This window comes from Nycticebus coucang, chromosome 4 (assembly GCF_027406575.1).
Source record: "Nycticebus coucang isolate mNycCou1 chromosome 4, mNycCou1.pri, whole genome shotgun sequence".
Classification (NCBI taxonomy): Eukaryota; Metazoa; Chordata; class Mammalia; order Primates; family Lorisidae; genus Nycticebus; species Nycticebus coucang.
The window spans coordinates 112,900,868-112,914,868 of NC_069783.1; the positions used below are offsets into that span (position 1 = coordinate 112,900,868).

Consider the following 14,001-nt stretch of genomic DNA (forward strand, 5'->3'; position numbering starts at 1 on the left):
ACAGGTGCCTGCCACAACACCTGGCTATTTTTTGGTTGTAGTTGTCATTGTTGTTTAGCAGGCCTGGACTGGATTCAGACCCACCAGCTCTGGTGTATGTGGCTGACGCCTTAGCCGCTTGAGCTACAGGCGCTGAGCCACTGATTTTTTTTTTTTTAAGTAAGAAAGTTTAGGAAATGTAATTTCCAAATCAGATAAGAACCAAACTCAAGGCTGACGCACCTGAATACGCAGAGTGAGCCTGGAGAAGACCCAGTAGAAACTTTTATGTGGGGTATAAAATGAGTAACGCATTCTGTACCAGAAAGGGTTAACTTACCAATTCAGAATGGCTCCTGGGGTGAGGAATGCTCCAGAACAGCATTCCACTCTACACGGGGATCTACCGGTTTGTTTTTTAATAAAACATATTTGCCCAACTCATAATTACCGGTTTTGTTTTTAAACAAAACCTTTGCCTCAGAAGCCATCCTCAGTACAAACTCTTCACTGGAATCCAGTACAGGCTCTGTCCAGTCAAGGACTCAGCAGTCTATGCTGTGATGAAAGGAGTGAATAGTTTATCTTAAACAAGGTTCCTGTTTGAAAACCCTGATATCTGTTTAACAATAGGCATGAAGTGGCTACTGCAGCCCTTTATATTTCCAAACATTGGTACATATGACCCCCAAGTATTTACAGTGGTGACTGTTACTAACCTCATCGAGGAGTTGTACTTTGTCCCACTGACGCTTTCTGAACAAGTGCACACAGATTTGTGGCGAACAATTCTTTGCATTTTGGAAGGCTTGAAAATACTCATCCATTCTACATCAGACATGTGGCCAGGGGCCTCAATTATGAAGTTACTTGGGTGGCAGCACTTGGACTCACACACGTCACCTTCACCCAGACAGGCTCCATTTTTCTGGGAACATGAGATTTCAGACCTTTCCATCTGATTTTGACATTCCACTTCCAGCTTGTCTGGTTGTTTGGAGCCTGGACAGTTGGCCAGACCCAGGTAAACATTGACATCATGCCACTGCTTTTCATCAGAGAAAGCTGATACTTCTGAGAGTTGTTTCTCTTCATTTTGAACCTCTATTCCATTACCTTTTAGTGATTTTCCATGGATCTTGCAAAATGTAACTTTGTTTTCCGGTTCAATCTGTATTTTTCCTCCCAGAGACCAAGGTTTTTGTTTCTCCATTAAGTCTTTTGTAAATACAGATGAGAGAGTAATTAGATTTTTTTCCCCAAATGCAGAATTAAGCTGGAGTTTCTTCTCTTTGCATATGTCACAAGAGCTCTTGTCTGCCCTATTTTGCTGAATCAACATGGCCTCAAATTTTGGGTCCTTAACCAGTGACTTCTGATGTTTTTCCCTCTTAACATCAACTTTTGGGTGATTATTTTCAAGGTCTGATAAACACATGTCTCTGCTATGGTGGCATTACAGAAAACGAAGGTTATAAGATATACTTGATGTGATCATCCTAAATATTTCACCCCAACCTCACTAGTAGAGCTAAATTGCAATAAGACCCCCTTGTCTGGTCTTCAGAGCCCAATTCTAACTTGACCTCCTACAGAAAGCCTCTGCCCACGGAGCCCCTATTTGTTTTCCATTTCCCATCCTCAACTACTATTGTACTGGCTGTCTATATGACGCAAAAAACTCAAGAATACTACGTACAAGTGATAAAACCTTTCCATAAACCTTCCTTTACAGTTTTTCATGTCACATGTATTCAGGTATTCTAATTTGTATCATTGCGATACCTTAGAAAATACAATTCTCTCCTATAATGGCATAAATCATTTCGTGCTTTAAAAAAAAACAAGAGAGATGGGGGCTCAGTCTGTCACTCAGGCCCAAGTGCAGTGGTGTGATAGTAGCTCACTGCAGCCTCCAAGTCCTGGGCTCACACAATCTTCCCAGCTCAGGCTCCTATTAGCTGGGACTACAGGTACAAGCCATCACACCTGGTTAATTTATGCTTTTAAGGAATAACTACAACTCATCTTTAGTGTCTCCCAGTGGCAATGAAATTCAAAAAGGAAAAAGAGCTGTATGCAGGGGGCTTTTGCCAAAAAGAGAATTCTGTGCTGTTTTGGCATCTTTTGGTAGTGGCAGCTGGGATTAGAATCATGCCCAAAATTCTTACATCAGGTCTCATTGTAATCCAGGACTATAATGATAATTATCAGTTCACATACATTGATTTGGTACTATATGCTGAACAGTACTAAGTACTGGCCCATGGTAAGTAAGCAATAAATACTGCTCAAACGGTGGGATAAAATATAAGAACTTATTAATAGCATCTTGCTAAGATTACCTGGATTCCAGGGCCTTTGATCCCTCCATCTTTGAGTCATATATTTGTATTAATTCCTGAGAATTTTCCACATTGAAATTAAGAAACTGCAGATCACTCTGTTGTTTTACGTAAATCTGCCGTAGATATTGATAAATTAATATAAATTGTAATAACAAAACTAAACTGAACCAACAATTAGGTGCTTTCAAATCCCATTAACTGATGAGATAGTTACAAGAGAAATATGGCAAATACATCTGCCTTTATTCTTCCTATGTCAGCACTAAGATTTATTAGGTTAGTGAGTCTCCTAACCTTTACTGACCACAGCAAGACCTTATTTATTATGCTAAATATGATATATGTCTAATGTATCTAGGATTCCAAAAGCACCATAAAAAGAAGTGACATGCATTTTTCCTAATTTTTATGTGTTTGTAAATATTTCTCACCTAACACAGAAGGATAAGTGAGGACATACCTGTCTCAGGTTATGCAGTTCCGAATTTGTACGTTCTTGCTTTGACTTTGCAATGTCAAGCAGCTCATCTTTCCTCTTTTCTCTCTCTACTATTTGAGAACAAATATTATTAAAACACTTTTCTTTTTTTTTTTTTTTTTTTTTTGTAGAGACAGAGTCTCACTTTATGGCCCTCGGTAGAGTGCCATGGCCTCACACAGCTCACAGCAAACTCCAACTCCTGGGCTTAAGCGATTCTCTTGCCTCAGCCTCCCGAGTAGCTGGGACTACAGGCGCCCGCCACAGCGCCCAGCTATTTTTTGGTTGCAGTTTGGCCGGGGCTGGGTTTGAACCCGCCACCCTCGGTATATGGGGCCGGCGCCTTACTGACTGAGCCACAGGCGCCGCCCTAAAACACTTTTCATCAGCCATATCAACACAGACCTCTCTATTTCCAATAATTTAATGCTCAACTAACAGGGTTTTTTTTGTTGTTGCTTGTGAACTTAAAAATAGCAGAATGGTCTACCGGAAAGAGCTTTAACCTGTGATTCTAACTAGATACTTCATTGAATGGGAAAACTTTCACAATATAGGGCGGTGCCTATGGCTCAGTGAGCAGGGCGCCGGCCCCATATACTGATGGTGGTGTGTTCAAACCCAGCCCCGGCCAAACTGCAACAAAAAAAAATAGCCGGGTGTTGTGGTGGGCGCCTGTAGTCCCAGCTAATGGGGAGGCTGAGGCAAGAGAATCGCCTAGGCCCAGGAGTTGGAGGTTGCTGTGATGTCATGGCACTCTGCCAAGGGTGATAAAGTGAGACTCTGTCTCTAAAAAAAAAAAAAAAAAGATTACAAAAAAACTTTCACAATATAAAGCTAAGTCAAAACAGGATTCAAAATTAAATGTGTTTTTGTATATACATATGCACAGAAAAAATCTGACAGCACATATACCAAAGTATTAAGAAGTTATTTTAGGCTTGGTGCCTGTACCTCAGAGGCTAGGGCGCCAGCCACATACACCAGGGCTGGTGGGTTCGAACCCAGCCCGGGCCTGCCAAACAACAATGACAACTACAATAACAACAACAAAACAGCTGGGCGTTGTGGGCGCCTGTAGTCCCAGCTACTTGGGAGGCTAAGGCCAGAGAATCGCTTAAGTCCAAGAGTTTGAGGTTGCTGTGAGCTGTGACACCACAGCTCTCTACTAAGGGCAACATAGGGAGACTCTGTCTCAAAAAAAAAGAAGTTATTTTTAGATGGGAAGATTAAACAGAATTATTTATCTTTCTTTTTTTTTTTTTTGGTTGCAGCCGTCATTGTTTGGCGGGCCCGGGCTGGATTTGAACACGCCACCTCAGGTGTATGTGGCTGGCACCTTAGCCGCTAGAGCCACAGGCACTGAGCCTATTTATCTTTCTTTTTTGGGAGATAGGATGAGAGTGATTTCTAAAATCTCTATACATATTAATATATATTACTTTAATTTTTAACTCTTTTCATTTTATATAAGTATATTCTGAATGTATGTTCATTTTTTTTTTTTTTGTAGAGACAGAGTCTCACTTTACCACCCTCGGTAGAGTGCCATGACGTCACAGGACTCACAGCAACCTCCAGCTCTTGGGATTCTCCTGCCTCAGCCTCCTGAGCAGCTGGGACTACAGGCGCCCGCCACAATGCCCGACTATTTTTTGGTTGCAGTTCAGCCGGGGCTGGGTTTGAACCCGCCACCCTCGGCATATGGGTCCGGCGCCCTACTCACTGAGACACAGGCGCCGCCCGTATGTTCATTATTGAAAACCCAAACAACGTACTATCTTTATAAGCAGAAAAAAATTAACATTATATGGGGGGAATATAAATCAATCTCGAAAATCAAGCCCTTCCTACATACTCTCACTGACTAAAGATACCATGTAATTGTACCGATGAGGTAGCCCCACAGGTAGACAAACTATTCACCTATTTTACCAAAAGCCTAATATTCCTTTAAATATTTTCTATTTTTAAAAAACTCTTTCTGCTTGCTAGTAATTGCTATGCTGAAACATAAAACATTTCAGTATTACCAGAGTTGTATGGGAAATCAATATTTTAAAAATAGTTTCAGAACTTGCTAAATGTGAACCCATAGTAAGGAAAGAATCTAAGGTATTATACCAGAAAAAATATTAATATTATGCTTAAGGAGAATTAATTAGATTCACACAGAATTGAGATATCAACAATAAATGTTTCTCTTAAAAAAAAAAAAACAATACCTTCCTAAGAACTGAGTTCAAACTAAATGTATAAAATGACCACCTAACTTTACATGAATTGATTTTAAGTAAATCTGATGCAATCTAAATAAGAGTTAGCAACTTATATTTATGGTTCTTTCTTAAAACACATTTTTTCGCATCACTTTTTGGATAAAACAGAATATTTATAATCCCTGTGTATTTGGAGCATCACATAAACATTTAAGAGTGAAGGTGTGTGCTTTGCGGTGGACTTTGACTCTACTTAGACAACTATTCTGCCAGTGTTTGCTGGTGCTCACAGCGGACCAAGTGTGTATAATGGAAAGAATGTGAAGTGAAGTGGTCTGTGCAAACCGCTCCCTCCCACGCTTAATGCTCAGGCCCTTCCAAGGTGAGTCTGTAGCATCATGTTACTTTTTTTTTTTTTTTTTGTGGTTTTTGGCCAGGGCTGGGTTTGAACCCGCCACCTCCAGCATATGGGACTGGCGCCCTACTCCTTGAGCCACAGGCGCCGCCCGCATCATGTTACTTTTAAAGGTAATACTTGCGCACAAAATTGAGAACCTTAAGAAAAGCACAGTGAATGCCACCATGCCAGGTTTAAACTACGTTTTCTCTATTCAATCATTAATTGATTTCTTTGCATCAGACAACGCCTTACAAAACCACATAAATATAGTAGACTTGCACAATTTATGCAGAGCTGCATTTAGTTTACGTGAATTCAATTATACACATAAAGAAAAAATTAAAAAGGAAACTCAGATGTTTTAACAGTGAAAATGATGCCCATGGAACATCTGACTCAGCTGTTCTCAATTCCACATGCTGCTCACAGCAGCAGCATCTCCACATGCTGGCTGTATTCCTGATGTTTAAAGACACTTATTTTGGATACAGCATGGCTCATAAACAAAAGCCAACTACTTTATCTTGCCCTCAGACTTATTTTAAATATATGTGAATGCTGCCTTAACCTCTGATTTTATGTTGTTTGTTTTTTTTGAGACAGACTCTCACTCAGTCGCCCTGGGGTTGAGTGCCATAGTGTCATAGCTCACAGCAAACTCAAACTCTTGGGCTCAAGTGATTATCTTGCCTCAGCCTCCAGAGTAGCTGGGACTACAGGCACCTGCCACAACGCCCGGCTATTTTTTAGAGACAGTGTCTCGCTCTTGCTCAGGCTGGTCTCGAATTCCTAAACTCAAGTAATCTGCCTGCCTCGGCTTCCCAGAGTGCTGGGATTACAGCCATAAACCACTGCACCCTGCCCTTAAACTCTGATTTTAGTACAATCTAGTGTTGGCATAAGAGGCAATCCCACCATTTATGTAAATGTCTCCCTAGTTCAGATAGTTTTCTATGTGGCTGAATTAGCTGAGAGATAAAAGTGGAATCTGGCTATTTTCACAAGTTGGTCACAGAAAACAAAGATCTCTGCTGATATCTGCCTGAGCAAGCAGCCTGCGCAACACACAGCCACAGAAGGGGCACTGGAAGTTTGGAAACTGCTGAGTTCTGATCAAGGTTCCGCCTTTTACTGACTGGGAAACCTGAGGCAAAACGCCCAGTGGCACAAGGCCTTGTTCATGGGACCCTCAGGAATGTAAACAAGTGTCACTGTTCTATCTTCAAACTTACTATAAGCAATATGTACAAACAAATGAAACAGCTCTCTCAGACTATGTGAAGAACTTCATCTTCAACAAGAGGAAAAGAAAGTTATGCACTTAAGCTAAAAAGAAACTTTAAGATGTCTTCTAACTTGAAATAAAATGCACTAACTTTCAGCCATAGCACCTGACAGCATATTTTTACACTTAATTCCTCTTATAATTAAAATATATAAAAACAGTTTATAGACAATGGCATGAGATTGTCTTCAGTAGAAGAGATATTTAAAAATCAGCTTAGGAAATTACATAAAAATTATTTCACAAAATAAAATCTATTATAGTATTAGCTAACATACTCTATGTACTTTACTTCGTAATACATAATAGGATGCACGAGTAAAATATGATAAACCAAAAAGAAAGGAGAGTGTTAAAATATCCCATAAACTTGATTCTTTCCTCTACCCTCCCATAGCATAATTCATACCACTTGTAAAGTACTACACACTCAATAGGACTATGAGCTTCCAAACAAATAGCAGGGTGCCTGGCATACAAATGCTGATCCAAAGATTGTTTGAATTCAAATGTAAAGCTACAAATACACTGTATCTTTAGAATGTCAGAGGCATCATTAGTTGGAGATGCAGCTATCCCAGAAATAATGAAAATAGTGACCTCTAGTGGCACAAAACTACACTTTCTTTTTTTTTTTTTGTAGAGACAGAGTCTCATTGTACCACCCTCGGTAGAGTGCCGTGGCGTCACACAGCTCACAGCAACCTCTTACTCTTGGGCTTACGTGATTCTCTTGCCTCAGCCTCCCGAGCAGCTGGGACTACAGGCGCCCGCCACAACGCCCGGCTATTTTTTGTTGCTGTTTGGCCGGGGCTGGGTTTGAACCCGCCACCCTCGGCATATGGGGCCGGCGCCCTACTCACTGAGCCACAGGCGCCGCCCACAAAACTACACTTTCTCCCAATCTTTAATCACAGGAGATTAAAATTAAGAATTCTATTTTATTTGAAAACACTTAAATGTAATACTATGTTTTTCCTTTAATTTATAGAAATATATTCTCTTTTTGGCAAGGCATGCTGTTTCACCCCTATACTCCCAGCACTTTGCAAAGTGAAGGAAGGAGGGCTTGAGCCCTGGAGCTTGAGGCTGCAGTGTGCTATGATTGAGCCACTGCACTCTAGCCTGGGTGACAAAGCAGAAAACTCTCCCAAAAAAATAAATAAATAAAATAAAATAAAAAATTCTCTTCTTAGAAGAAGGGGAATCAAGGGTAGGTATGAGTATACTGAAGGAGTGTTGTTTTCTATTTGGAGCTTGACATACCACAAGCTGCCTAAATGAAAGCCCAATAAAATCTCTACTAGTAGGATATAAATAAATTGTATCTATCAGTAGTTCTCTATTGAGAGTAGAAAAACGAGAGGGCTTTACCAGTAGAAAATCTGAGATACAGGGGGTTAGCGAGGGCTGGTGTCTATGGCACTATGGCAGGGCATGAAACATGACTTTTATGTTTATCAGAAGGGACTATGTTAAACAGTGGGAAATTACTTTAAATCAACAAAAATTCATCCCTGGCATTCTTATTTTAGGGTCATAATAATTGTAACAAAACACACGAATATTTTTCTAACTGCAATAATTACAGATAATTTCTTTACAAAACTGGAGAAATGTTGCAGTCCTAATTTTGATCTAGTATTTGCAAAATTATAAACATCTTCATTAATCCATCAGATTCTTTTTTTTTTTTTGAGACAAAGTCTCATTCAGTCACCCTCACTAGATAGAGTGCTGTTGCATCATAGCTCACAGCAACCTCAAATCCTCAGGCTCAAGAGATCCTCTTGCTTCAGCCTCCCGAGTAGCTAGGACTACAGGCGTCCACCACAATGCCTGGATAGTGTTAGAGAAGGGGTCTCACTTTTGCTCAGTCTGGTCTTGAACTCCTGAACTCATCAAGCAATCTACCTGCCTCAGCCTCCCAGAGTGCTAGGATTACAGGCAAGGGCCACCACACCCAGACAGATTTGTTCTTAATAAATTTCAAAGTAGTAACACAGATGGTCTCCTACTTAAAACAGTTCACAACTTTTTTGACTTTACAATGGTAAGAAAGTGATATGCATGCAGTACAAACTGTACTTGGAGTACCCCCAAAACCATTTTGTTTTTCACTTTCAATACAGTGTTCAATACATTGCATGAGGCATTCAACATTTCATTATAAAATAGGTTTTGTGGGGCGGCGCCTGAAGCTCAGTGAGTAGGGCGCCGGCCCCATATGCCAAGGGTGGCGGGTTCAAACCCAGCCCCGGCCAAACTGCAACAAAAAAATAGCCGGGCGTTGTGGCGGGCGCCTGTAGTCCCAGCGGCTCGGGAGGCTGAGGCAAGAGAATCGCGTTAGCCCAAGAGTTAGAGGTTGCTGTGAGCCGTGTGACGCCATGGCACTCTACAGAGGGAGGTACAGTGAGACTCTGTCTCTACAAAAAAAAAAAAAATAGGTTTTGTGTTAGGTGAGTTTGCCCAACTGTGGGCTACTGTAAGTGTTCTGATGATGTGTAAGATGGGCTAGGCTGAGCTATGATGTTTGGTGAGTAAGGCTTGTTAAATGCATTTTCAACTTACAATAAATGAGTTTGTTGGGATATGGCCCCATCATACACTGAGGAGCATTTCAATGCTCCCTTCCAGAGCTCTAGCTAGAAGGGAGTGTAGCTTTTCATTTTTCAGAAGAGGAAACAGTTCCTGGGAGGCACAATGACAACATTAACATTTCCTGCCTGGCAAATCACAAATCCATTAAAGGGTATTAAAAAATACAAACAAAAATAAATACAAAAAGCTGTTTTGAATGAGGTATAATTCTTTTAGCCTGTCATAACAGTATCATAGAAAGTTTAGGTTATGGGGCGGTGCCTGTTGCTCAGTGGGTAGGGTGCCAGCCCCACATACAGAGGGTGGTGGGTTCGAACCCAGCCCCAGCCAAACTGCAACAAAAAATAGCTGGGCATTGTGGCAGGTGCCTGTAGTCCCAGCTACTCGGGAGGCTGAGGCAAGAGAATTGCCTAAGCTCAGGAGTTGGAGGTTGCTGTGAGCTGTGACGCCACAGCACTCTATGGAGGGCAATAAAGTAAAAAGAAAGTTTAGGTTACGAACACACAATTCAATCACTTAAACTAATCATCCATTTTTACCAGTAAAAACCAATTCATCGTGTAGGCAACTCTTCTCTTGCTTGAGGCGAATGATTTCTTCTCGTTGTTCATTATTTTCTGTTGTCTTTTCACTTAGGTCCTCTTCACAACAGAGGAAAAAGAAAAAGTCCTCAAATAAATGCTAGTTCATAGGAAAATACACACCATGACTAACCCTCATGTCCTCAACTCTCCCTTCCCAATAATCTGAATAATCCTGTTAGATCTATGTCCATATCCAACATCTTGCTGAGTCCCTGGCAATAACCCTGGTCCGAGGCTTTACTTTCTCTCTGATGACTGGTTTCCTGCAGTAGCCCTATCTCTCCTGTGATAGTCCAGAGTCTTTTATTTATTTACTTATTTATTTTTTGAGACAGAATCTCACTATGTTGCCTACGGTAGAGTGCCGTGATGTCGCAGCTCACAGGAACCTCAAACTCTTGGGCCTAAGTGATTCTCTTGCCTGAGCCTCCCAAGTAGCTGGGACTACAGGTGTCCACCACAATGCCTGGCTATTTTTCCTTGGTATAGTTGTAATTGTTGTTTAGCTGGCCTGGGCCAGGTTTGAACCCACCACCCTCGGTGCATGTGGCCAGTGCCGTAACCACTGTGCTACAGGCGCTGAGGAGCCTATTTTTGTTTTTTTATACAGAATCTCAAGCTGTCACCCTGGGTAGAGGTGGTGGTGGGTAGAGTTGCTCACAGCAACTTCCAGCTCTTGGGCTCAAGCAATCTTCTTGCTTCAGTTTTTCTTTTTTTTTTTTTTTTTGAGACAGTGTCTCACCATGTTGCCCTCAGTAGAGTATTGGGCTCACAGCAACCTCAAACTCTTGGACCTAAACGATTCTCTTGCCTCAGCCTCCCAAGTAGCTGGGATTACAGGCACCCGCCACAATGCTCAGCTATTTGTTTGTTGCAGTTGTTTAGCTGGCCGGGGCCGGGTTTGAACCCGCCACCCTAGGTGTATGTGGCCAGCGCCGTAACCACTGTGCTATGGGCGTCGAGCCCTCAGTTTGTCTATTTTTATTAGACTGGGTCTTGCTCTTGCTCAGGTTAGTCTTGAACTCGTAAATTCAAGCAATCCACCTGCCTTGGTCTCACAGAGCGCTAGGATTACAGGCATAAGCCACTGTGCCAGTCTCCCAACGAATTTCTTTTTTTTTATTTTATTTTTTTGTTTTTGTTTTTAACGAATTTCTTAAGTGATAGGAGTGCCTTTTGTCATTCATAAGGACCCAAGTCAATCACACTAGAGCTTATGCTAATGAAGTGACTTTGGCTGAGACCCCAAATGATCTCAGGATGCAGCTGGTCACCAGGAACACCAAGTGATTAGAGAGTTGAAACTTACAAACCCCACTCATCTATTTCCAGGAAGGGGAGGGAAGGACACTGCAGCTTTATAAAAATTATTATTATTATTTTTTGAGACAGAGCCTCAAGCTGTCACCCTGGGTAGAGTGCTGTGGCATCACAGATCACAGCAACCTCCCAACTCCTGGGCTCAAGCAAGTCTCCTGCCTCCACCTCCCAAGTAGCTGGGACTACAGGCACCTGCCATAACGTTAGGCTATTTTTTGGTTGCAGCCGTTATTGTTTGGCGGGCCCGGGCTGGATTTGAACCTGCCAGCTCAGGAGGTGTATGTGGCTGGCACCTTAGCCGCTTGAGCCACAGGCGCCAAGCCTATAAAAATTCTTGAGTAAGAAGATTTGAGAGTGTCCAGGTTGGGGGCACACCCAGAAAAGGCATGGAATCCCCAAGCTCAACACCCCACAATGACTTGCCCTATGCATCTCTTCCACCTGGCTGTTCCTCAGTTGTAACCTTTATAATAAACCGCAAAAGTAAATAAATTGTGGGCGGCGCCTGTGGCTCAGTCGGTAAGGCGCCGGCCCCATATACCGAGGGTGGTGGGTTCAAACCCGGCCCCGGCTGAACTGCAAACCAAAAAATAGCTGGGCGTTGTGGCGGGCGCCTGTAGTCCCAGCTACTCGGGAGGCTGAGGCAAGAGAATCGCTTAAGCCCAGGAGTTGGAGGTTGCTGTGAGCTGTGTGATGTCACGGCACTCTGCCGAGGGCGATAAAGTAAGACTCTGTCTCTACAAAAAAAAAAAAAAAAAAAAAGTAAATAAATTGTTTTCCTGAGTTTTGTAAGACAATCTAGCAAATTATCAAACCCGAGGAGAGGGTTGTGGGGAATCCCCAATGTATAGCCAGTTGGTGGCCCCTGGGTTTGTGACTGGTGACAAAAGGGGGGGCAATTTTGTGGGACTAAGTCCTTTAGCTTGTGAGACCAACGTTAATTAATTGTAGGTAGTAGAGATTGTCAAATTGATTGAATTTTGGACATCCGGTTGCTGTCAGAGAACTGAAAGATTGGTTGGTATCAGAAAAAGATCCCAGAATGTTCCAAACTCAAAACTCGCCCCAGGGCTTTTTTTTTTTTTCTTTTCTTTTGAGACAGAGTCTATGTCGTCCTTGATAGAGTGCCGTGATGTCACAGCTCACAGTAACCTCCAACTCTTGGATTTAAGCGATTCTCTTGCCTCAGTCTCCCAAGTAGCTGGGACTACAGGCACCAACCACAATACCTGGCTATTTTTTTGTTGCAGTTGTTTAGCTGTCCCGGGCTGGGTTTGAACCTGCCACCCTTGGTGTATGTGGGCTGGTGCTGTAACCACTGTGCTACAGGTGCTGAGCCTCACCCCAGGATTTTGCATTTGCCATTTCTTCTGCCTAAAAGGTACTTGGCCCAGATCTTTGCAAGGCTAAGTCTTCCCATAATTCAAGTTTCAGCTCAAATGTTAACTTTTTTTTTTTTTTTTTTTTTGAGACAGTGTCACTCTGCTGCCCTGAGTAGAGTGCTGTGGCCTAATAGTTTACAGCAACTTCAAACCTCTGGGCTCAAGTGATTCTCCTGCCTCAGCCTTCTGAGTAGCTGATACTACTCAGAAGGGTATCCTTCTGAGGGACCCACCACAATGCCAGGATAGTTTTCCTATTTTTTAGTAGAGGCAGGGTCTGGCTCTGGCTCAGACTGGACAAATGTTAACTCTTCAAAGAATCTTTTCCAGTCTGTCTGTCTTATTGTCCATTCTACTACCATATTTTTCTTTTTTTAAAAATGTTTTCAATATGGGCGGTGCCTGTGGCTCAGTGAGTAGGGCACTGGCCCCATATACCAAGGGTAGCGGGTTCAAACCCGGCCCCAGCCAAACTGCAAACAAAAATATAGCCAGGTGTTGTGGTAGGTAACTGTAGTCCCAGCTACTTGGGAGGCTGAGGCAAGAGAATCACTTGAGCCCAAAAGTTTTGAGGTTGCTGTGAGCTATGATGCCATAGCACTCTACTGAGGGTAACAAAGTGAAACTGTCTCAAAAAAAAAAAAAGATAGCTGGACACAGCAGCTCATGCCTATAATCCTAGCATCTGGGAGGCCAAGGAGGGTGGTTTGCTTGATTTCAAGAGTGCGAGACCAGCTTGAGCAATAGCGAGACCTCCCTCTCTACTAAAATAGAAAAACTAGTTGGGTGGGCTTATGGCAGTTGCTTGTAGTCCCAGCTACTGGAGAGGCTGAGGCAAGGAGACTGCTTGAGCCCAAGAGTTTGAGGTTGCTGTGAGCTGTGACACCACAGCACTCTACCCAGGGCAACTGAGTGAGACTCTGTCTTAAAAAAAAAAAAAAAATAGGGGCGGCGCCTGTGGCTCAGTCGGTAAGGCGCCGGCCCCATATACTGAGGGTGGCGGGTTCAAACCCAGCCCCGGCCAAACTGCAAAATAGCCGGGCGTTGTGGCGGGCGCCTGTAGTCCCAGCTACTCGGGAGGCTGAGGCAAGAGAATGGCTTAAGCCCAGGAGTTGGAGGTTGCTGTGAGCTGTGTGATGCCATGGCACTCTACCGAGGGCCATAAAGTGAGACTCTGTCTCTACAAAAAAAAAAAAAATAGGCTTATAAAATGATTATGGTTTCAGCTGAAGCTACAAATGGAAGTGAAACCTTTCAAGGCATCGTAAAGATGAGATTTTAGAAGACTGAATCTTTTAAACTAAATCAGCCAAAATAATCTTTCATAATCTTTTAGTTGAAAGAAATGTAAAAGGTCTCTCTCATAGCTTCTCAGGTTGCTATTCCACAGTGGGACTCGGTCCTC

The 14,001-nt window shown here is 42.6% G+C and overlaps 1 protein-coding gene across 1 annotated transcript in view; it reads right to left on the reverse strand.

Annotated features, from left to right (window-relative positions):
- Window positions 1-14,001, reverse strand: part of CCDC62 (coiled-coil domain containing 62) — a 50,578-nt gene that overhangs the window by 19,532 nt on the left and 17,045 nt on the right. Inside the window, exons 6-9 of the mRNA XM_053589780.1 lie at window positions 9,850-9,951; window positions 2,788-2,876; window positions 2,325-2,440; window positions 699-1,424 (exon numbers count right to left, since the gene is read on the reverse strand). Coding sequence (XP_053445755.1) covers window positions 699-1,424; window positions 2,325-2,440; window positions 2,788-2,876; window positions 9,850-9,951 — 1,033 coding nt within the window. The remainder of the gene's footprint in view (window positions 1-698; window positions 1,425-2,324; window positions 2,441-2,787; window positions 2,877-9,849; window positions 9,952-14,001) is intronic.